This window comes from Dermacentor silvarum, chromosome 1 (genome assembly GCF_013339745.2).
Source record: "Dermacentor silvarum isolate Dsil-2018 chromosome 1, BIME_Dsil_1.4, whole genome shotgun sequence".
NCBI lineage: Eukaryota > Metazoa > Arthropoda > Arachnida > Ixodida > Ixodidae > Dermacentor > Dermacentor silvarum.
The window spans coordinates 58,540,485-58,566,056 of record NC_051154.1 but is presented as its reverse complement, the minus strand read 5'-3'; the positions used below and the strand labels follow the sequence as shown (position 1 = coordinate 58,566,056).

The 25,572-nt window shown below is 45.7% G+C and overlaps 1 protein-coding gene across 4 annotated transcripts in view; it reads right to left on the bottom strand.

Annotated features, from left to right (window-relative positions):
- Positions 1-25,572, bottom strand: part of LOC119463941 (eukaryotic translation initiation factor 2-alpha kinase 1-like) — an 85,324-nt gene that overhangs the window by 6,293 nt on the left and 53,459 nt on the right. The window contains exons 13-15 of one of the 4 annotated variants that reach the window (XR_007467398.1): positions 24,776-24,970; positions 16,557-16,722; positions 2,008-2,138 (exon numbers count right to left, since the gene is read on the bottom strand). Coding sequence is in view for 2 of the 4 variants with exons in the window: in XM_037724779.2 (XP_037580707.1) it covers positions 2,001-2,138; positions 24,776-24,970 (333 nt within the window). In the remaining 2 variants the exon portion in view is untranslated. Of the gene's footprint in view, positions 1-2,000; positions 2,139-16,511; positions 16,723-24,775; positions 24,971-25,572 lie in introns of those variants that run through there. The other 3 variants (XR_007467399.1, XM_037724779.2, XM_049668545.1) reach the window with 3 other exon arrangements.

Genomic DNA, 25,572 nt, shown 5'->3' with positions numbered 1-25,572 from the left:
ATATTAATTAACAGAGTATGTTTCACTATTAAGCATTTGGAATTGAAGCTGCAATTCCAATTCCTAAACTTGCTAAACCTTTCGTTGTCAGTCAAGAATAATGAAGAAAGGTTTTAAAGGTTTTAGTAGTAACACAGAGATCCATCTTTACCAAGGCCTTGTCACCTTTTGCAAGCAGAACAGCAAGGGGAAGGGTGACATAATACAGTTAAACCTGCTTATAATGCACCTCCATATAACCAATTCCTGGATATAACAAAGTTTTTCTATTCCCCGCCGTTACTCCATAGAAGCATATGTATTTGAGACCTCTACGTAACGAAGTAGCAGCGGGAGACCCCCTCGAATCAACGAATTTTCCCCGCCAACAACCTAGAGATTTCACCCCAAATTTTGTCATTTTTGCGCGAGCAGCAACCGGACGCACCGGACAAAACTACTATCCTTACTTCGTATAGCTGTCTGCTAATTTGCTGTCACAATCGATGCTTCGCGTTTTGGGTGAAACTGGGACCTTTTTGTTCATCGCAATTTTAGCTATTGGGAGTAAATCTTGAGCGATAGTTGTATTTCTCATGAAAGCATTAGGTGCGCGGTACTGTAATCGACTTTTTTCCCCCCATATTTTGGTCACGGAAAACGGGTGCGCGTTACAATCGAGGGCGCGTTAGAAGCGAGTAAATATGGGAAGCGCTTCTTTTTTTAATTTTCGTGCCGAACCTGCATATAACGAAATCCTCTTTATAACGAAGTTTTTCGGGACTTTCAATTTCATTATATCCAGGTTTAACTGTTTACCTGTAGTAATAAGGAGTGGCCGTCATGAACAGGCATTGGATAGGGCTGCAAGGGGAGCCTGAACATTAAAAAATGCATCCTTGGACAGGCCAAAATGATCAGGAAGAAGCAAAAGCAGCAAAGCAAAAGCAGCAAACATCAAGCAGCAAAAGAACTTTGCCACATGACAAGCACTTGTAATTTCATTCCTAATTTGCATGTCACATTAAAAAAAAAATTTCTTGGGCTTTACGGGCCAACATCCCGATATTATTATGAGGCACGTCGTAGGGAGGGACTTCGGATTAATTTTGAACACTTGAGGTCTTTTAATGTGCACGTAACACACAGTAAACGAGCACTTTTACATTCTCTCATGGCCGGGAATCAAACCTGCAACCTCCAATGTCTTCTCAAGGTATGCCACTACACAATAAAAAGTTCAAGCCTCTTCTTTTCATGTCAGTTGATGCTTAGTCCCTCCATTTGAATGTGAACTGCTGTCTTAATTTTTTAATGCTCTAAAAAAAAAAAAAAAAACACACACACACAGCTGACAATGAATTCCTCTGGCCAATCTGGAGAAGCTGCCTGAACCCTAGGGTGCATGCTGTCAATTTCTCGAATGCAAACTTGCCAGATGAAATCGACATGCTCTGCAACAAATTGATGAACTTGTTATGCGCCATCAGCTCCTGAACCGACATCTTAGCTACCACCGAGTATGTTTCTGCCATTACCAAGCTCAAGGGCCAATTCAAAGTTGCTACTGCCATTGTCCGAGCTGCCCAACAGCCACTGGACCCAGCTCTTAATGCTGAAAGTGTGCTCTATCGTGGCAACAAATGCAGCGATCATTTAAATAGCACATCACACACAAATGTTCAACGATGCTGTAGAAGCAGATGAGCTGATCTCATCAACTGATACACAGCTCTCTTCAACCTTTGGCTGATTCTGGGTCTGCATACACAGTAAGGAAAAGTAAAATGGCTGATAGACGGGCTTGTTGGTATGACACCTACCACTGCAAACATATGACAAAGGCTAGAAATGGACAAGGAATAGCAATCTGCTGTAGAGCAAGCCGACTCAAAATAAGTGCAAATGCAAATAAACACCACATAGAACACTGAAAAGCTAATTATTTATCACTGAACAAGAGGTTACCTGCTGTAAATAAGCTAGTAGAATTCACTATGACTTATGTGCAAACTCCATACCATGTCCTGTGAATATTCCTTTAGTGCTGATGGCAGAATGCCATTACGGAGTTTTGTGAGCTCTGTGAGGCGTTCGTGGACAGTGAAGAATGGGCACAGTAGCTCTGTCAGCACAACACCCAAGCTGTATATGTCCACCTAAAAAATAAAGCGTATTGTTAGCAATGTTACTGATTCCAGACACATTACAACATGCAAAAGATTAAGCTGTTACACACGATACTCAACATAAACCTATACTGTCGAACCTCATTATTACGAAGTTGCATCAGACACAAAAATATGTTTTGTACGACATTTGTTATAAACATGCATGCAGATATTTAAAAAAAAATCTAATAAGGTTTATGCAAAAGAAACACAAGCAGAATGCTTCCGACGGGCCAGCAAAGGGTCTCCTGCAAATTTTGACAACCCGTCGACATCTTGTGCCATTACGAGGTACGGGGACAACAATAAATTACATACACACGCTATGGACTGCTACGAATACGCAAACGTGCGATCAGCTTTATTGTGCAGGATCAGTACATTGGCTTGCCACTGGTCAAAACATGCAAGCTGCCAACGCTTTTGGGCACGGAGGCGACTGCACGTGGGTCTGAACTTTGGTACTACGGTCGTTAGTCTAGCTCGTGCGTGTTATCTCACGGTCGATTACCGACATAGTCTATGGATTACCGATATGATTACCGAGTGCAAGTATATTGGCGACGAGGTTCCCAAGATGGCTTGTCACCAGCCACACTACTTGGGCCAAAGTTTGGTTTCGTGCCAGTCGACATGGTGGCAACCTTGTTCATGCCCAGAACACTGTGCGGTGTTAGAAATTTTGGTTACTGCCGTTATATATTGGTGCTGGGGGTAAGTGGTGGTACCGCAGAAATCGTGCAGGTTTAAAAAATTAGGAGTCTCAGAAATCGGTCGGCGACTGTACTTATAATTCTTGCTACCAGAATATGAATTTTGAGGAACGTGCGAGCAAAAATTTGCTTCATGATAACAATACTGTCGGATACTACATTTTCGATTTTGTTATAGACCCTTTTCACGGAGTAGTTTGATTAAGAGGAACGAGATGGCCCCTTTCAGTGACGCGCTGCAAGCTGCCTCAGCGAAAGTGTCAAATGCAAAACCATCGCTGCTCCTGCCCTGCAACTGTGCGATCAGCTGTCGGAAATGCAACTGAGCGATCGCTAACGCACTGTGCCCCATTCATACTGCAAGATATCCATCGCTAGAAGGAAGATGTGTGCAGTAGTTCGCTGCAAAAATAGTGATTGGAATTTAGGAATGAAATGAATATGCGTGACCAAGTTCACGGACCGGTGCATTGCCAGTCTTTCGATATGCATGGCTTTTCTCGAGAATAAAAACACTCACTCATCCATCAGCATTTCTGTCGCTTACCTTCAAACCAATGACTTCAACCCCGGAACGTCAGTAAGAGCGAGTACCATTCGTTACACAGTGACAAAGAGAGTAGCGGTACTTCCTGGCATAGTAAGTTTCTTGGACATTATCTACACACATCCACTCCAGCTCACACTCAAACTTACAACCACTCTTTCGCCAACGTACAAAAATAAGTCAATGGGTGCACTCTTGAATCAATGTGCTGAAGCATGGGTGAGAACGACTACACCGACGGCACATGAAAGTTAGAAGCTGAACGTTTCGCGACGGTCCCCAGAGCAAGCGAGTGACTAGTGATACGGAGCAATACTTCTTTCTCTGCGACTAGCGATAGAACGTCTTGCTACAAGCTATTACAATGTATGGAACATTTATGTTCCAAGCCCCCCTTGCGCGCAGCCCGAAGAAGTCTATCACAACTAAGCACACCCGTCAGCAATTCGGCAGAAAATAAACAATCATATAGGGACTGCACCGAGGAATGTTACTGAGTCGGAAACATGACAAGCCACTGCTTCAAAATGATTGCCAAATATAGAAAAAAGTGCAAAAGACACTCATCTTAATTCATTCAGAAGCGGAAAGCCTGGCCAGCTTGGAATACATTTCTAGCCCCACTTCTAGTACAAGCACCGCATAAGCTGCTCGTACCGTTTGGACAATGCATTATGAGCTGTGTTTTTTTATATAGAGGTTTGACAGTATCATAAAAATGAAGACTGCCAAGACTTGCATAAGGCTGGCAAAATTTTTACCTTAATAAAAAAATGCATGCAATACTTGACTCTTTTCTTACCATGACACTAGGCATCGATCACCGGTAACCAAAGTTTTTGAGCGCCTAATTAAAAAAAAACGCTGCGCTCCTGGACTCCTAGCGCCATCTCGGTGATTATACACAAAGTAGAGTTTCCGTTTCTGCACGGTTCACATTTTACCGCGCGGCGGGGATCTTTAAAGAGTGTGTGAGCTCAAAGGTTGAGGCGCACTTGAGTGGTGTGATGGCATCGACATCCGGTACCGTGCGTTAAAAATCCTAACGATCCTAGAAGCGATCCATTGGACTTTTCGAGCAGTGATGACTCGGACATCGATGTCGCGTCATCAGAGTTTAGTTCGGATGAGGAAACTTCAGCAGATCAGCCGGGAACATCAGCTGTTACCCGCCGGCAACTTTCATTTTCGCCTCCTGTTTTGTTTATTGATATCTACAGCAGGTTCAATTGCCCTGTTAGTGTCCAAACTATTATTTTCTTTATTTATGGTGTGTCCACTTCATTTGGACAAGACGTGCTGCCACCAGTTTCAGCCCCAGAGAGATCCGGGCATTGATCTCGGGATGACATTCCGTAGGGGTCCGAAGCGGCTGGCGAGAGCTTTCGATTTTTTTCGCTTGTCCTTTACGGCAGAGGTCGTTCATGCTATATATTGCCACGGGGCAGAAATAGTGAAGAGATTGTTTATTTACAGGTATTTACAAAATTGCAGCAACGCTGGATACACAAGAGGGCTGCTTGAACCAACCGCGCGCTCTCTTAGCTAAATCGTCTTCGTTGTTCATGGACACACCATGCCCCACTGCTCCATAACATCACGCCCTGATCGGAAAGCCGCTGTCTCAGCGGTAGTGTTTATGGGGGCGAAGTCGCGGGGAAATAGGGTTTCAGGCTAGAGACGTGGACGACATCAGTGGGAACAGGGGCAGACGAACGATAGTCCAGCAGGGAGACTTCGTAGTTGACGTCGCCTAGCTGGCGTAGGATCTTGTAAGGCCCGGTGTAGCGTGGGAGAAGTTTCTCGGACAATCCTGTCACAGGACAAACCTGTGAGGCGGTGAGCCTTGAGCGGGCAATCGAGTGAGCCGTGTAAGCCCGGGCGAAGATGTGGCGTGCATACTCAGTTGGAATGTTGGTCGCAGGTGGAAGAAGTGTGTCGAAGGGTAAAGTTGGGTGGTGGCCGGCAGTCTCGTGGTGGGACGAATTATAGGCAAATGTTATGTAGGGTAACGAGTCGTCCTAGTCCCTGTGGTCCGGAGAAACGTACATGGATAGCATCTTCGTCAACGTCCGGATGAGCCGCTCAGTTAATCCATTGGTCTGGGGGTGATATGCGGTGGTTAATTTGTGCACGGCAGAACATGAAGAAAGAAGATCTTCGACAACGCGGGACAAAAATATGCGGCCGCGATCAGTGAGCAGCTGCCTCGGGGCGCCATGATGTAGTACGACGTCATACAGAAGGAAATCCGCAACATCCGTAGCGCAGCTTGTCGCCAATGCTCGCGCAATGGCGTAACGCGTCGTGTAGTCAGTCGCGACAGCAACCCACTTGTTGCCGGTTTTAGACGTAGGAAAAGGGCCTAGGAGATCGATGCCGACGCGAAAGAATGGTTCGGAAGGGACATCAATTGGGCGTAGGGTAACACAGCAGGTCGTTTGCGGTGCTGACAGAGTGCACAGGCAGCAACGTAGCGGCGCACACAGCGATACAGGTCCGGCCAGTAAAAGCGGCGTCGTACGCGGTCATAGGTACGGGAGACACCGAGGTGGCCGGCGGTGGGAGCGTCACGTAGCTGCGCAAGAACTTCTACCCGAAGATGTCGAGGTAGAACAAGCAGAAGTTCCAGGCCTTCAGGGCGAAAATTGCGGCGGTACAGAACGCCATCGCGGAGGACGAATGTGCTGATAGCGGGTTCGGGATGCACCGAAGCTACCCGCTCGATGAGGAGACGTAGAGAGTCATCGCGACATTGTTCATTGCGAATTTCAAGCAAGTCTGAAATGGCTAGGACGCAAGCATCCGTGTCGTGGGAATCATGGTCTGGACTGTCGACCGCGTGACGGGAGAGACAGTCGGCGTCCTTGTGTAAACGGCCAGATTTGTACAGAACAGTAAAAGTGTATTGTTGTAGCCACAGCGCCCACCTACCCAGTCGTCCAGTCGGGTCTTTCAGCGATGAGAGCCAGCAGAGGGCATGGTGATTAGTGATAACGAAAAATGGGCGGCCAAATAAGTAAGGGCGGAATTTGGCCACTGCCCAAACCAACGCCAGGCACTCGCATTCCATGATAGAAAACTTCCGCTCTGTGGTCGAGAGAAGGCGGCTTGCGTATGCAATGACGTGCTGTGCATTGTTCTGCTGCTGAACGAGAACAGCTCCTATGCCATGGCCGCTGGCGTCTGTGAAGTTCAGTAGCAGCGGATGGGTCGTAGTGAGCCAGCAATGGTGAAGCCGTGAGCAAGCGGACGAGGGTGGCGAAGGCTTCGGCTTGCGCAGGTCCCCATGAGAAGGAAGCATCTTTCTTGAGTAGGTCAGTGAGCGGGCAAGCTGTGTCAGCAAAGTTCTTGATGAAGCGATGGAAATATGAGCATAGGCCAACAAAGCTTCTGACATCTGCTGTGGATGACAGTAGGGGAAAGTTGTGGACAGCGTGAACTTGTCGAGGTTGGGCTAAATCCTGCGGCACTGACAAGGTGGCCGAGAACAGTAACCTGGCGACGTCCAAAGTGGCACTTCGACGAGTTGAGTTGCAGGCCGGCACGTTGGAAAACACCAAGAATGGCCGACAGACGCATAAGGTGACTCGCAAATGTGAGCGAAAAAACTATCATGTCGTCTAAATAACATAGACAAGTGGACCATTTATAGCAAGTAAAGAGACCGTCATTCGCTCAAAGGTTGCCGAGGCATAACCTTGAATTGATAAAGCCCACCCGGCGTTACAAAAGCGGTCTTTTCGCGGTCCATGTCATCTACAGCGATCTGCCAATACCCAGAGCGAAGGTCTATGGACGAGAAGTACTGGGCTCCATGCAGACAGTCCAAGGCGTCATCAATACGTGGAAGCGGGTAGACGTCTTTGCGCATGATCTTATTCAGATGTCGGTAATCGACGCAAAAGCGCCAGCTGCCATCCTTCTTAACAAGGACAACTGGGGAAGCCCACAAACTAGACGAATGTTCGATGACGCCTTTAGTCAGCATTTTGTCCACCTCGTGCTGTATAACTTGACGTTCGGCATGTGACACATGGTAGGGCCGTCGGCGTATGGGATTGGCGTCTCCGGTATGTATACGGTGAGTGACCACCGACGTCTGGCCTAAAGGATGACCATCAAATCAAAAATGTCGCGATAAGCCTCCAAGACACGGCGTATCTCAGTAGCCTGCGTAGGGAGAAGGTTAGTTGCGATCATCTTGCTTAGTCCGTCCACTGCCGGGTTGGACTGATTGAACTCGCCTACGGAGGATGGTGGACCTTCTGTGTCCAATACGGAGATCTCGCAATCACCAATAGGCGAGATATCGGCCACTGACATGCCTCTCGGGAGCACCTACGCGCAGCAGTTAAAGTTGAGGAGAGAGAGTGTAGTCCTGTTGTCTGCAACAGTGAGTAGGGTGTGCAGCACGGCGACGTTCCTTTCAAGCAATACGTGAGCACGTGGACTCACCACATAGACGCCGTCAGGAACAGGTGGAAATGAGGTCAGACTAACATACTGGGTGGATTGCGGTGGTAGGCGGATGTCCTCGAGGGAACATAACCGCGGTTGGGTCTCTTGTGGGATGTCGCAGCTCTGGGGCAGTTGAAGCTGAATCACACCGGACGCGTATTCAAAGAGGGCAGCATGAGATGATAAGAAGTCCAATCCTAGTATAATATCACGAGAGCACCGTTCCAAAACGGCAAAAAAAAAAAAAAAAAAGAACAGTGGTAAGGTGCCCTGCGATACTGACGCGAGCAGTGCACATTCTGAGCACGGTGGACGTTCCTCCATCGGCAACGCGCAGGGTTCGTGATGCGGCAGGTGTGAGGACTTTGTTCAAACGGCGGCGCAATCAGGCACTCATCACAGAAAGTTGTGCACCAGTGTCGATCAACGCCGGAATGTTTATGTCATCGACTATAACATCAATCAGGTTTTGTTGGGTTGGTAAAGTCAGCAGAGGATCTGTTGGTCAAGTCGGCAGTGGAGCATCACCTCCGGGAGCTGCAGCAGTTAGTTTTCCGGGGAAGAGCGTCAGAGGTCCATGGGGGACGCCGGGTGACGAGCCTGAGGCGATAGGGATGACGGCCGACGAGCTGGTGGCGAACGGGACTGGTGATGGCGGAATGACGGTGCGGAACTGTTCCATGTAACAGTAGCGTCGGCGTTAGGCGGTTCCTGGTCAAATGGAGGCTGGAAACGGCGTGGGCTCAGTCCGGAAGAGTAATAGCCATAGGGTGGTCGTGGAAGTGAGGATCCGACTCGGCTGCGGCAATGGCGGGCAATGTGACCGATTCGACGGCAGGCAAAGCAGATCGGTTGATCATCTGCAGTTCACCACTCGGCCGGGTTTCGATAGCCTGGAGCGATCCGCTGGCTAGGCGAAGGAGCAGGTCCATCTGAGAGTCGTGAGGGTGCAATAGAGCAAACGGAATGAACTCCGAGATGTTCGAGTTCTTCGCGGACTATTGCTTGGACAAGTGGTACCATGGGCAAGCTGTTGGGATCACTGACGCGTGGAAAAGGGGTGGCAGGTGACATTGCTTCAATTTCACGCCGCACAATTCGTGTCACGTCTTCCGAAGTTGATGGTCGCTGCATTCTGCTGTCCTCGCATGAGGTGTGGGGACGCGCGACTCTCACGCATCCCCTGATGTTGTTTTCCCCGCATCGCTCCCGTCTCCTGTAATCCGGCTTCGCCGCGTGACTTTATGGTCGGTGTGGTTGCGGCGCATTGCGAGAGATGGCATGCGTGTCACGCTGCTAACACCCCCCAACGGCGGGGTAACTTGGGCGCAAAAGGTCGAAGACGCTTCCTCTTCGGGTTGGGGTCGGTGAGCGAGGCAGACGTTCCGCGCGTGCGCCGATCCACGCTTCGCGAGACCGTCTCGCAAGGCTAGGAGCAGGGCACCGGTATGGACGAACACAGATCGTTTGAACTTGCCAGCGTTCGCGTGACCGTACACGTGAACGACTAAGCGATTGGTGTCATTGGTGTCTAGCATGCAGGTGAACATATTCTCTCGCTATCCGGTCGCGGTGAGTCGGACTGCGTCCATCTGCGTAGTAATTCGGTTAGCCTGCATTAGTGTATGAAAGGTGCAATAAATGCCCTTTCGTTTGTTTGTAATACTGTGTTGTCGTTCCTTTGTCCCAAGAGCGCGTGTGAGACCCTAAATCTGGCTGCCCAACGTGGACCTCTTGGGGCATCGGATAATAATTTTGACAGTTTTGCTCGGTTCGTGACAACCTTTGTTTAAACCGAAGCATATTCCTAGCGTGGATTTTGATCGCTAGCGTCGGCGGCGTGCTTTTTTGAGCGAGGCAACAGTTGCTGTAGCATGTTTGAACTTTTCAACATGCTAAGCCTTTTCGTGAGTATTTTGAAGTACACTCGTCGGTACAAGAGCCACGTGGTCTACATCCTGGGAGAGCAATGCCTAGCGCCCGCGGAGCATTGGCAAGCCTGAAGCGCGCGAGTACGGAAGTCTCGTGGGTGGTCCGAATTTCTTATGTAAATAGCTTCTTCTATCTCTTTGACTTCGGAAGTCGCGGCTCGCCGGGTGGCCGCGGGCCACGGGTACCGCTAAGGGCTGTCTGGTATTGTGGCCTGGCACCAGGCGCTCCGACACTGTCTGGGACGGTGGGCACCGTCAACTCAGATGCTGTGTGCACCGTGCGGGGTAGGACCACCTCACACAGCTAACGTGTCCTCGCGGCTGCCTGTTCTTGTGCCCATTGTGGGTGTTTTTTTTGTTTTTTTTTTTCAATGCCGGTTGTTGACAGGGTAGCGACGTATTAGGCCTAAGGCTTTATGAAGCCGCCTGTCGCACGTGGAGGGACACAACCTGGTAGACCGCGGTGTTGAGGTGTCGCACTTTGCTTCCCTCATTCTAGTTAGCCTTGCACGAATTGAATTACTCGTTCGATTCAAGAAAGCGAGCTTTGTTCCCATGAACTTAGCATCTGAAATGCCGCCCGAAATTTTGCTAGCCAGATTGAACATCGTACCACGTGGGCAATGCGCATGCAGAATTCCTCTCCCTCGCACTACTTTAGTGTTTGTCGAGTGCGTTGAGTGTACGCAGCATGAGCGGAGTCTACCCTGGTTTACGGCCTCCTGCACATTGCCTGCAACGCTGCCCCGGCCTACGAACGAGCCACCCCTGGCAATGGAGATGCCTGTGGCCAGTTCGGCGCAGTGACTTCAGCAGCCGCCTATGTCAGGCTCGCAACGCTCGGCAGCTGGGAAAAGAGCCGGCAGTCACCGACGGCTACTGCGGCTCTCGCCAGCAGGGCACGTCGGCGTGAGCGACGCTTGCTTGTGCAGACTTCTGCGTAGCCGTTTCCGGAGTCCTGGGCTGGAGTCGTGCCGTCGAATCTGCAGAGCTGGTGCTGTGACCAACGGACGCCAGTGGTGAACCCCAGAGACAATGTCAGCTCGCATGTTATGGAAAGCGCGTATGAGCATGTTATGGAAAGTAGCAGCTGTGTTCGGTAAGCGGGCAAACGACGTTGTAAAAGTTGTAATGTGGCGGCTCTTTGTCAGCTGAAAGCGTTGGTACTCCTTGATAATATCGCCGACCGTCGCACAATTCCTACACATTAGCAGATTGAAAGCATCGTCAGCAATGCCCTTCAAAACGTGCCCGACCTTGTCCGACTCACACATGTAACTGTCAGCCTTGCGGCACAGAGCTAGCACATCCTGGATATAAGTGACGTACGATTCCATGGAAGTTTGTGCATGAGTTGCTAGGTCTTTCTTTGCGGCGTTCTTCTGCCCAAGTGGACGGCCAAACAAGTCCTTCAGCTGCTGCTTGCACGTTTCCCAGTCCGTAAGCTCATCTTCGTGGTTGTCAAACCACACTCTCGCCGTGCCTTGCAAGTAGAACATCAAGTTTGCCAGCATTACATTTGCATCCCACTTGTTGTGTGTACTCACACGGTCATACATGGTGATCCAATCTTCCACGTCGACTTTATCGGTTGCACAGAACGTTCCTGGATCTTTCGGATACGCCACGACAATGGCTGGGGTTGTCGCCACTGGCGCAGATGCCGCGTTCTCTGCCACGATGTTAATAGCAAGGCGACGACCGCTGCGGAGCTCCGTGGTCTTTTGGGGAATACCCAGCAACTCCACCAAAATGCCAAGGGGCACAAATAGTGAAGCGATGGTGTACTTACAGGTATTTAGAAAATTGCAGCAACGCTGGATACACAAGATGGCTGCTCAAACCAGCCGCGCGCTCTCTTAGCTAAATCGTCTTCGTTGTTCATGGACAAACCATGCCCCACTGCTCCGTAACAATACAAGCACCAACAAATATGAACGGACGCATATCCTTGACAAACCGATGTAAAGAATTTTTTTTTTTTCTCTCTGAAGATATACGAGGTCTGTTAGAAAAGCATCCGACATTTTTTTTGCGAACACCTGATGGATATGAAACAAGCGCGCTTGCATCAGCCGACCTTGAACCTTCGTGCACATGTGCGAATTTTTTCCCACCTGCCGATAGCGTCAGTTGCTGGGACGCAGCGTTTGAGTGAGGTGGTGCACAGTGATCTCGTTTTTTTTTATTGCAAGGAAAATGACGGAGCGACTGGAGCAGCGCTACTGCATCAAATTTTGCCAGAAACTGGGCGACAGCCAAGAGGAAGATTCAGAGGGCTCTCAGTGACGATGCTATGAGCAGCACACAGATTAAGGAGTGGTACAACCGGTTTAAAGACGGCCGCACATCGGTGGAGAGCGAGCCACGCTCCGGTCGGCCATCAACATGCCGAAATGACCAGGTCATTGCTGAAGTGAACGCTGTGGTGATGCCTGTTGTCATGCGGAACCGTCGTGCGACTATCCGAGAAATTGCAGGAGGTGGGCATCAGCACTTTTTCTTCATATTCTATTATGACTGAAGATTTGGCCATGAAGAGAGTTTTCCGCGTCACCAAGACAAAAGAAGGCCCGTCAAGTGCGCAGCAACGTCAAAATGATGCTGACTGCTTTCTTTGACTCCCGCAGTGTGGCACACCACGAGTTCGCACCACAGGGTCAAACAATCACTAAAGAGTGCTACAGGGATGTCTTCTGTCGCCTACATGATGCTGTGCGGCGCAAGAGACTGGAGTTGTGGTCAACAGGAAATTGGCGCATCCATAACGACAATGCTCCTGCACATTCCTCGCGCTTGTTTCATGCTTTTTGGGCGAAAAACCAGACTCGTGTAGTTCAACAGGCTCCTTACTCAACTGATATGGCCCCCTTTGACTTCTGGCTGTTTCCCAAAATCAAGAGGCCATTGAAAGGAGCATGATTTCAGACAAGAGAGGACATTATGGTTGCAACGACAGCTGAGCTAAACTCCATTCCGAAAGAGGCCTTCTTGGAATGCTTCCGCTGGGAGAAGTGTGTGGATTCCCAAGGAGACTACTTTGAGGGTGATTAGGCTTCCAACGCTCCAGTTATGCCAGTTTTTTTTCTTCGGCCAAAGGTAGGATACTTTTCTAACAGACATCATAAATCTATCATTAGGAAAGTTTGTCGTGAATTTCATTAATTATTTGTGTTTGGCAATTTTTATTAGGTAATTTGTAATTACTGCTTCTTTTTCAAAATTTAGTTTTGAAATGTGCATTTAGTACTCGTGCTTTTGTGTATAATATTATGCTGTAAATTAATCTTTTTCTTGAAAAACAAATTGCAAGTAGGACCAACCAAGAACTTGAATGTTTCACTATGCGTCATGTAATTTTTCTTCTCTCAAAGAGTACTTTATCTATGGGTATAATTCTTTAAAGAAACAAGGCCAAGGGATATATCAACAATTTGTATATTTTGGAATTTCTCTCAAAAATTGTTTGCCAGAGATGTTGATTTTTACCGAATTTTTTTTAAAACTTTTTGGGTTTTTTAAAGAATTTTTTTTATGCAAATAACATTTTTTGTATTTTTTAAATAAACATTATTTGAAAGCATGTTCATTTATCTTCACTTTTACATACTGCATGACACTGTACTTATTGGCTCTTGCACCAGAAATTCCTAACTCAAACATACAAAAAACAGCCAATTTCCCCGTTAATATGCTGCCCCACAGTGTGTTTCTAACTGAAAAAGTAGGCAGGCTCATTTTTCTGCATTTGATTTTCTACACGCAGTTAGCAACTATAATGCTTAAATTAAAAGGAACACAATGTTGCTATAATTATAAAAGTGGCAAGATTAAGTTTAGTGCCTTTCTGCATGTGCTTTAGGAAATATGTCTTTGCAATGATGACTTTGAAATCACCAATGGTTGCATTATGTACCAAGTGTTGTATAAATAAAAACGGGTCCAGGTATACAGCTAAACTTCTGCTGCTGAAATTCCAGCTAAACTTCTGGCTGATTTCAGCTCGAGTTCTGCACAAAGGTGGCATTTAGCAGTGGGCTCAGTTGAATACCACATGTGCAAGCACTACTTGCCAAACAGCGCTGTCCAAGTTATTTCTTCTCTGTCCATGTCTAGCTTTGCGCTGCAAGCATATTTGGCATTACTTGCCTCTTTCGTCCACAATGAAGCCGAAATGCACGTTTGTGGCAATATCACTCAAAACTCATTGATTTTGCTGCAGTGTAACAGTGGTGCCATATGTCACCGCTATATAGTGAATGGCACGTTTCGCCACAGAAATGACAAATGGCGCCACCTATCAGTTGCTGCTAGCAAAATCAGCAGTTTTAGTGGTGTCACCAGAGATAATGTGAACTGTGAATTTATCGTGCATTGAAACAGGCAAGTAATGCTTACAAGCATGGTAGTATTAACACAAACATGGTAGTATTAACACAAACATGGTAGTATTAACCTGAACCCAATGTAAAATTCTTTGTGCATAATTTGAGTTAAACTAACAAGCAGTTTAGCTGGAAGAGTCATGTATACCTGGCGCTCATATTTGCAACGCTCAGTACACAGAAGAAAAGGGATATTTTTGTGTATAAAGAGATTTTTTTTTAAATATCAGTTGTAATTCATAGAGATTGGAATTCTTAATATGGTCTCTCATACGTACAAGAAGTTTCTTTCGAAGAATAACTAGAATAGGTCCTCTATACAAACATAAATAATCTCTCAAAAAATTAACGGATGCCAGTAGAACAGGAACAAAAATGATTTCAGTAATGTAAGTATTTCTCTTTTACAAACATCAAAACACTGCTTCAATCTGGCTATAGTAAAAAGTAAAGCTCATGCCCAAGATTACTTGGGGAATTTGGAGTAGTAACTTCGGAGTCAATCAGCAGGAAAACTGCCATTTGCTGCCAACTTCAATGTAGTTTGGCTTTACATGACTAAATATGTGGACTGACTGAGCAATCTATCAAGGACTCCTCCATGTTTTATACTGCATACAGGCATTTTGCATACCTTGACTTTGAAAGTTATATACTTGAGCAGACAAAAGCGGCCTCTACAGTCGAACCTAACATATTGAACCTGTTTGCATCGAATTATCCCCCATATGGAACAATTTCTGAACAATGTAAAGTTACAATGAGTATGTATAGCAAGAATTACGGTTACATCAAACAAAAATAGCAACCACTCCCAATAAATTGAACTTCAAATAGTGCAAAACTTCCCCAGAAGTTGGCTTTGGCGCACAGCGGCCAGGCAAGCTGCCAACACCCCCTTCAAATGTTTAGCCCGCCTGCGCCTGCGTGGCTCTACCACTCAACGAAGATATTAAAGCACAAGATTTGGGACTACTACATGCCACAGTGAGCTGAAAGTAGGTCCACTTATACAGTAAAGTGCTATTAAAAATGGTATGTGCTCTTATACTGTTCAATCTTTTTAAATGCATATATCGAATTATGCCCTATATCGAACTAGTAGGCATCTTTTTTTTTTTGCAAGTTCAATATAACCGGGTTCAACTGTATACGAAATATTCAGCATCCAAGCCATGGGTCAAGCTGATGGTCAAAAAACTTGTCACAAGTTCTGCTTCAAACTGCTGTCAGCACTGCACTGCTGCAATTGATTTGACTTTTACAGTAGAATATGTCCATAACACACTATTTAAACGTTCACAGGCTAATTCAGTTATGCTCAGAGGTTCTTGCAGAAGCCGCCATTTCAGCCATTCTATGGCCTGGTCACTGCAACCAAAAGGCAACACTCGTTCTTTTGTCTCTCATTGCATACTGCTATATATTGTGCAAATAATATGGAGGCTTAAATCAACACTGTTTCAGCTGCATTGAAAATTGATGTTAGTGACCATTTACCTACAGTATTTTGTATGGGTATGCATTACAATGCAAACAAACTTGTGAACATAAGGTCAAAAGAAATAATAAACAGACAACAGAACTGATGGGTCAGATTTACTAAATGAAAGAGAGGCTGCCACCTATTATGGGCCAATACTATCATTATTTTGATCATGACATTGGCTCTCCTTGGATAATTCAAACTTGACTGGTCAGCACACATGTGCCTGCCCTAATGGCTGCAGTGTGTTCTTGCAGTGCTAAGGGACAGTGAATGCAGCAAAAAATGCTGATTGTCAGCCTGCCTTTGGCAGATGTCTGTCAAAATGGCAACTCACAATGAACAATTACCATATTTACCCAAATTTAATGTGTGCCATTTTCCAAGAAAGTTGATCAGAAAATTGCCTGTGCATTACAATTGGATATGAAACCAAAACTGCACTCGCGCCGTTAGCAACAGCCTGCCGTCAGAGCCAGGACCATCGCCACTGTCATCACAGATGACGGCAGAACAAGTTATTGCCATCCATGGTTGCATAGGATTGCAATGACAACCCGCTGTTTTCAAGCTCATTCAAAAGATACATTATTTGAAGTGCTAAATAACAGTTGTGTCATGTTTTTGGCATTAAGGAGACCTGTACAATATAAAGAAAAGTTTACACCCATTGGGACACATATCTTGTCCCCAAACAATAATTGTCATCTGTCTTGCTTGCATTTCCATCCTTGAAAACTGGGTGCTCACTAGCTTCCTGTCAAGGATGGTATGTCATGCTGATAACTTGCATGCTGTTCGTGACCTGGAAGTCAATACACATACATACGGCACATACACACTCTCAAGGGATGTGTAGGATGTGTATGTACTGTAGGAGGACCTGGTGAAGCAGTTAGTCCAGGTGTGGTAAAATCCTGTTTGTGATTGTAGGGGAGTGGTTCGAGAAAACCCGTTTCCTGGTCCTGGTCGGCTGTTTTCATCAGATCATCATTGCCCTACGTTCGATGTTACGATCTTGCTTTTCAGGACTTGTTATGCGAATCCATCTGGAAAGAGTTTCACCGCAATTCTCTACCAGTCAATAATAGCTGTACAATAGTAGGTGCTATATCATCAACCTCATATGCAGAATTCTGTTCCTATATTAATACATTCTTTCCACCCTTCTCAGGCGCGCAAAATGAGACTACTACAAAAACAAAATACTTGAAAATGAAAACGATACCAGGCAAAACTGGAAATAATTAGACAGTTTTTTAGTATGAAGAGAGTCTGACTTGGGCATCAGAAAAATTGTCCTCAATGATCATGAATACACCAAAGATACCTATGTTGCTCACGCATTCAGTGACCACTTTGTTGATTCTTATAACAGTCTTCCACCTAGCAGAGTGACAAATATTTCATGTAGCTCATGCTCATATTGTCTTCATTTCACCGCGAGAAGTCTACAATGTTATTTCCCTAAAATCAACTGGACCTGGCCTTGATTCTATTAGATCAGCATATATGAAGCTTGTTTCGACTAATATGTGACCTGTCTTTGCCGATATTATTAAGGAAATGTTCTGTGCTGGGGTATTTCCCTACTCAAACTTGGTAAAATAATTCCCGTCTTCAAAAAAGGCGGTCGTGAAAATATTAACAATTCCCGTCCCATTTGTACCTTGCCATATTTTAGCAAGGTTATTGAAAAACTTATTTATGCTCACTGCATGAGCTACTTAAATAAGTGTAGGCTTATGAGTCCCTTCCAGTATGGGTTCAGACATGCCTATTAAACTGAATTAGGCCTAGTTCGTTGCACTGACAAAATTAGGCAAGTCGTTGATCGGCGGGGACTAATTGTAGGGGCTATATTTATCGATCTGACAGACATTTGACACACTAAATCATTGCATTTTATTAAATAAGCTACAGCAATTGAGTGTTACTGGTCCACCTCTCAAACGAATCGTTCCATAATTGTCTGTAAATGATCATTACTCTACCAATAAATTAATTACCAGTGGTGTTCCTCAGGGTTCCATCTTAGGTCAGTTGCTTTCCTTTTTATTCATAAATGACTTACCCAACGTACTGACTGATTCAGACTGCCTATTATATGCCGACGACACTGCATTATGCAGTAGAACCTCGTTCATACGTTTTGGAAAAGAACGCGAGACAAAATTCGGCAGCATGTTACACTCCTGTAACACGTGAAGGCGAAAGCCACATGGTAATGCATTAAGTTACACGATTGGAGGGGTCAGACTTCTTGCAAGACAAAACGAGCCGCAGTGTGAAGCAGACGTATGGCACTGTAGGTCGACCTCCTCAACGACACATGTGAGCATCTAATGCACAACCTAAAGGTTCTTTCTTTCTTTTCTCCCATGTGCATCGAGCTGATGTGGCTCCAGCGGTCCAAGACGGGTATTGTTTTCCCATTGCGTTCTTTCCGTACCACGCCCATTGGGAATCGTTAGCCCGCTATCGATGGTTTGGAACGCCGCTTTTGAGACCTTCCAGACCACTCACGGACACACTGCGCTATTGGACGTGAAGGAGGAGCACCATATTTTAGTTTTCTAAGCAGTTCACTTTTTTTCCCACGAGGCGGTGAGTTTTGAACGCGCTCCGAAGTGTCAATCGCCAAAGCAGAAAGAAAAAAATGGCCGCCCACCATCGACGGTTTGAAACGTCGCTTTCGAGACCTTCCGCGCCATTCATGGACACATGGTACCATCGGATGTGAAGGAAAACAAGTATATTTTGTTTCCCAAGCAGTTCGCATTTTTCCCGCATGGCAGCGATTTTGAAATGCGCTCTGAAGTTTCGCGATCGTCGCAGCAGAACACAAAAATGTCCGGATCCGGAATCGGTGCACGCGCACTTCGGGAGATAGCAGATCTTGCGATTCTGCTGCCTCTGCGGCTGATCTTATCGATGCATCAAGTAGCAGAAAGACGGAGGACGCTGACTTTTCATCGGACTTTCAAGACTCAAAGTGACGACGACGCAAACCAGCCCGGAACATCGGTGGCCGCAGCCCGATACGCCCAACTGTAGTGCTTGCAGTTAAATTTTTGTAGCGGAATACCTGTTCAATGAAAAATTTTTATTTTTTCGGAGATAGTGCCTATTCAACGTCAATACATTTTGTATATCTCATAATTTGCGTTACATTTTTTTCTTAGTAGATGGCCAAGCGTGTCTTTACAAACTTTTTTCAATTTTATCCCACAGTCTTGATTTTGGCAATTTATGTTTTTCATGACATACATCTCGTTAATAAAACCTTTATGCTTGAAAAGTGCATTCATTCAACTTTTTGTTTATGTATTACATAAAATATTCAGTGCAGTAGTTCCATCTAAAAATGAAACCTAGCATAAGTTACAAAAAAAAAAAAAAAACTTTTCCCCATGGTAGGAAAAGAGTTAAGACGGCGATAGGTAACGGAAACGAAATCGAGCTGGTGGGCGGTGCCAGATGCCGCCGGAGCAAAACGTGATGCTCATGTCGCACTGCCTGCAGCAGGGAACGGCGGCACGTTTCGGTTATCGCCTGCTAAAAGCGTGCAGTACACTAGCGTTCTAACGGAACTACCCCCCACATGCTGTAAAACAGGTCAGGATGTTAATTGCAACAAGGTTGGTGGCGATAGCTGTGAATGCGGCATGCGAAGACCCAGGAGGATATTTGCTGGTACAGGAACTGGTGCTGGCGTTTTCACGCGAGACAGGCGGACGAGTATTGCGGTGAAGCTGCTGCCGCGGGTGGCTATTCTCAATCACGTGCGCCTCACGCCTTTTCTTGTTTACATGGGATCTAGCGGCCGGTAAACCTATCATACGATCTCAGTTTGACAATGTACTGAATGTTGGTGCCGCAAGATGGCGTTTTCCGGAAACGTATGAACCGATAAAGATAAGTCAATTAGACCATTTTTTGTGTTCTCAATCGTGAACGTTGGCACCGGGAAATCGTATGTAACGGAATTGTATCAATAGGGTGCTACTGTATTCATCTCGGAACACAGTAACCACTCTGCAAGCTACACTCAATACCGACCTCTCCAATGTCCACCCGTGGTGTACCTTTAACCAACGGCATATAAATCCAGTTAAAACAATGTTTGTCCTGTTCCTTAGTCCACCAAAAGTAATAGTGAATCCCATAACAATGTCTTTGAATAATTATAGACTACCAATATCTGAAAAAGTAAAATTTCTTGGTGTTACCCATGACAAACTCCTAAAGTACCACTGTAATGTCAGTTCATTACTGCACAAAGTGCCATTTGGTATTCATGTTCTCATCAAAACATGTTTGTTATATCATGCATATATAGGCAGCCATTTAACATACTGTTTAGCTACATGGGGAAAAACCTGTCCTACTCACCTCAAGCATTTAGAAGGCCTTCAAAACCAAGCACCGAAACTCATGACATTTAGACCGCTGCATTTAGACCCTGCATATTTACCAACTTCCTTCATATTCTACCCCTTTGGTATTTATTTCAGTATAAGTTATAATAAGTTATCCTTCTCATGTTCCACTTCATTCATCTTGACATACCGATGATATAAACACTAGATCTCTTGAACGAAATAACCTCCTTTTACGCAAGATCAAATCAAATTATGTAAAGTTTATCCTCAGATTCGGTGGTATAACTGTTTGAAATGCAATTCCTACATTAGGATTACCTCTCTTTGTACTGCTTTATATGAAAATTAAAAATAAAATTGTTAGAAGACCTGCTTTCTCTGCAATCTTTTTTTTTTGGCTTTTTTGCAGATTTCCTGTTTCTTTTCGTCGCTTTTTTTTTTTTTTTTTTGCAGTTGCATGTCTTATAGTACTTTTGTAGCAATTTCTGCAATGTATAAATTTCTTCACTCTTGGTGTTTATTGATTTTAGGCAAATACTTTCACGTTGTATTGTTATAAATTCATGAGTTATATAAACTTGATATTGTCTTTATGCCTTAGTTATCATAATAAAATAGCATTTTTTTTTATGAGCACAATTCTTTTGTTTCATCTTGTGATTTTGTATGTATATAACATTCTGATGTATGTAATCACTTGTTGGATGCGTCCTGCTGCTGTTTATAACATTATCTTGTATGCACTGTGAAACAGGATGTCCCCCAGACAGTTCTATTTTAGGACCTCCTAATGTACTGCTCAACTTGCACCGTATTTCCCAGTCTATAAGTGGCACCATAAAAAAGCGCACCCCTTCAAAACGAGTTTTTCCGAAAAAAAAAAAAAAAAAACGTATATATGTCGCACCGGTGTATAAGACGCACCTGTTTGTTCGGTAGGCGATGTAAAAAAATTACAGTGACGTTTCACTCCGTGAACGTGGGTCACGCGTAAGCGTATGAGTGCCATATATTTCCTATATAATTGCGATAGCAATGATACGGACACGCAGTTGCATTTCTGCCGTCGTAGTTGCCACGATGTTCCGTATAAAGTCCAAGGGCGATAACATCGTCCCCGCGCGCCGTATGCTGTATGTGCGAGTGAAAGCGTGCGACGGTGAGCTGAATCGCGCACAATAGACGAGGCAACCTAAAGTTTGCCCGCGCGGCACCAGCGCCGTCCACTCCCTGGCGGAAGGATGTTAGTGTCGAAGGTCGCCGCCGGGCCAGCGCACGCCCGTGTTCTCTACGGCGCGAGCGACCGCGTGCGTTGTTTTCGTGACGGCGAGCGCGACCTCATCAACCAAGAAAGGTGGCACGCAATACTGCTGTGTTGTTGATTGCCACAAGAGCCTCGAAAAGTCGAAAGCCGCCCGTGAAGTTCTACAGAATTCCGGAGAGGTGGTACGAGGAGGACAGACGACAAGCGTGGATTACTGCAGTGCGCCGAGTCAAGTAAGTCACGTACTTTTGCATTCGCGTGGAATATCACGGCCGCTCGATAAAAACGCAATACTAATGTGCCTGTATTTAGCGCATGGCTTAGATGTTTCGCGTAGCTGAATCGTACAGTGAAATCCGCCGTGTTAGCTTAGCGGTAAATGCATACGTGTAGCGCCGCTAAGCTCAACGACGCAAGCTCGATTCCCGGCCACGGCGGCCGGATTTCGATGGGGGCGAAATGCAAGAATACAGTACTTGCCATGTACTTTGATTTTTGTGCACGTTAAAGAACCCCCGGTGGTCAAATTTATTCCTAAAACCCTCTATTACAGCGTGCCTCATAATGATATTGTGCTTTTGGCACGTAAAACGTACGAATTTAATTGATTGTACTCTTCGTTCACTCGCGATCGGCAACGACCGGCGATCCGTATTTAATGCAAGCTGCGGTCGTCGCATGCGTCGGTAAGCGGCAGATTGCAAAGCAGCTGCCCGAGACGCGCGCGTTATGTTGGTTGCTTGGCCATGCTTTCTGGGTTCACAATATCCAAGCATGTTTTAAAGTAATTGCCACCTTGCACATTCTTCCTGCTTCACTCTTCCCGCCAAGAATCTTCGTTTTGTGTAGTAGCCGGCCATCGGTGTGAGCTTACTTTTGCTACGGCGGGGCATTCGCCCGACGAGAAACTAGATTTGCTTTGGTGAGGCATGTATCGCTAATTCTTGCGCTCGTGCTGCTGGTCCCAAGGTAATCGCTGGTTACCGTGACATGGGTTCATTTCGCGGAGCAGTTTGTACGAGTGATTTCTCATGACCAGTGAAAAGATACCTTGCTCAGTAATGCAATGCGTTGCCATGACTCTAGCATTGAATAAGGCATGATATACATTAAATATTTATACAGCATGATATAAGGCATTATGCACATATGTAGTACTTACATCATTAATTAATTTTGTTGGCTTATTGGAGCCAAATGCATGTGTTCTTTCTGTTCCGACAGTGCTGATGCCACTCCCTGGGAGTCAAATTGAGAGCAGCCGTGTGTGCACGCCCAGCGACCAACGAAACCAACCGCAATCGTCACCGTCTCTGCACATCTCTGCAAGCATGCATGACCGCTTTGTGACTGCACCATAGAGAAATAAAAGTGACTAAATGACTGAACTCGGTGTGTACCTCTAACTCGATGTCGTATACAATCTTGTTGGACACCTCCGACACGCACTTGGCTTTCACTGTCACATCACCGCCCACAATTTTTCAACACCACACACGTGTGGAAGCAGACGCTCCCCTTTCTTGAGGTTGCCGCCACAAAAAAAAAGCTGTTGGCGTCGGCAACCGTCATGAAATCGCACTGCAGTCTTTGCATCACTGTTCAGCAAGCAGGCGATCTGCCGCCGTTGAAAACGGAGCGCCGTGAGCACGAGCAGCGAAGGAAAGCGCGGGCGAAACAATGTAAACAAAGCGGAGACTGCACCACGGAGCGACCGCGCTGCTGGAAATTTCCACATTGGGGGCGCTGTCAGGAGGCGCAGCAGCGCCTTCAGGTGATCGTTTTCTCGTCTATAGGGAGGAAAGCAGGAAGGCAGCGCGGGAGGGAGGGGGGCGGCTTGTACTCTGGTAGCAGCTGCGTAGTTTGCGCAGCGGCACGCGCCGTATCTTGACACCGATCTGCAGACACGACGACTTCGGGGTTGGTCGACTCACGGGTGGCCTGCCGCCACTTGCGTTGCGGCTCCGTCCTTCTCGCACAGCGCTCGGTAACTCGATCACAAGAACCCGGCACCTCGATAGCGCGCTTTGCGTGGTCATAACATCGAATCGATTTTGACTGCAGTTTTTCCGGAAAAAAAAAAAAAAACGTACATAAGTCATATTGTTCTACAAGACGCACCAACGAAAAATTAAGAAAAAAAAATGAGTCTTACACACCGGAAAATACGGTATGCTTTTCTTTTGCACTACAAATAAATTTGAGCCTTCAAATGCGGAATATGAAAAGCAATGGACCTCAAGGAAAGTGGCATATTGTGGTGCATATTATGGCCCATGGACAGCGATAACAGTCCAAACTGACGATGATGGACATTATAAGTGTAAATAAATTTCCATTCCATGAAGATAAACTCTGCAGGATTCATCTTACATTTGATTGCCAGAATCAGAGGCATGCTAAAATTTTTGTTATAAAATTGGGTGCACATTATATTTAGGTCCTCAATGTTATCAACTATGAACCCATAAAAACAGGGTGCACATTATATTCAGGGGCATGTTAGAATCAATACTGCCAAATGAAGCAACGGTGTATGCAGACATTTTTTTTTCTGCCTCTTTCTTTTACCCCTTCCATGCCATAGCCATGCTGGGTTTGTCTGTGCCTTCCTGGTAAAATCGGCCAAGGACGATCTGGGCTTGTCAAGGCTACTTCTTTTTTTTTTTTGCCGTTTTGTCTCGTTGCTTATACTTTTCAGTTTCTTGTATAGCGCTGTTAAGTTTTACTTTTGCAAAAAATTGTTGCGATTTCGTATATATGCTTAAGATATTGTCTACATTGCTTTTCGTAAAGAATTCTACAGTAGAACGATTGGCCTATTTTGGTCAGAATTCAGGATAATAGCGTGGCACGGAAGTGGTTAATTTGACCCACTGGATAATTTTAATCTTCTGTCGATTTCGTCAAGGTCGAATGAATGGAAGTTCACTGCATTATTTTGTTGTCCTGATGGGAAGCAAGACCCAGAGCTTCTGACCAAATTAAGACATACCATCAATCTAATTCATTTAGGCACGTGCCGCCCTCTCGATTGGTGGCAACTCTGCCATAATTTCTAGACACAATGCCCGCACAGAACTGTTTGCTTTAATTTTAGCCGTCGCCTAATGTCACTAACTGTAGCAGGAGTGGTCTCGAAAACTGTCCCATTGTAGATTCTCAATGCCTGCCGTGTAGGCACGCTGCTGCTCATTTCATGTCCTCATCTTACAGAAAACTAGAGAGATTAATGACTAATGAGAGAGTTTTACACATTGCAAAACCTAAAATTTCTTCACTTGAAAGGTCTTAGACAAATGCTAGGTGGTTGTGCAACAGTGGTGTACATGTTTTAGCAAGAGAAAAGTTACCAAGAAAAAGAAGCTTGAGCGAGGCATATATGCAAGAATCAATAACCTCATGCAGTGCGACACTGAACAAAGGGCACATAACATATGAAGTAAGGCATACCTTGCTGTCATAAGAGGCTTGTTTACACTGCTCCGGTGCGGCATACAGGCTGGTGCCTACACCTTGTGTATGACTTGAGTGAGGTGCCCATGGTAATTGATGAGAGGACGACTCCTGTTGGTTACTACGAGTGGCAAGGCCAAAGTCTCCGAGCTTCACCAACGAACCTTCCAAATTAAACAGGATGTTTTGGGGCTGCAAAGAAAAACAGTCACCCACCAACTTTTTCTTCCAGCAGATAAAGGACAACTAGAAACAATTGATAAAAACATTCTCGTTCAGGATATCACCGACTCCATGTTACATTACAATGACCAAGACCTCACAAATACAACATTTCACCATCCTTGGCTGCCAATTTCAGTAAAATGTACGATATAACTTACCTTAACAGCAGCAACAAAGAATTTACATTGGCAGTCTGACAGACAGCATTGGTCTTGCTTTTTTTTTCACATGCTTCTGCAGGAATTAACTTGAAATGGCCCTAAACTGGCTTGGGAGCTTTGAATTTCCGGCATGATCACTATCATCATTACTACAGTGCCATTACCTCTGCTGTGCTAGTGCTTCCGGTGCTCACTCTGTACAAAGAACGACTGAGAGTAGCAGCAGCAGCAACAACAATGAAAAGCAAAAAGCACTGCTATGATGAATGGCTCTCCCACATATGGGTCACTACATGGGTCTCCACATGGGTATGTGAAGTCGCATGGAGGAAAATAAATGCTGAAAAAGGCGAACACGTGACTGCATGCTAGCCTGTCAATTGCATGTGGTACAAGCATGCATAGAAC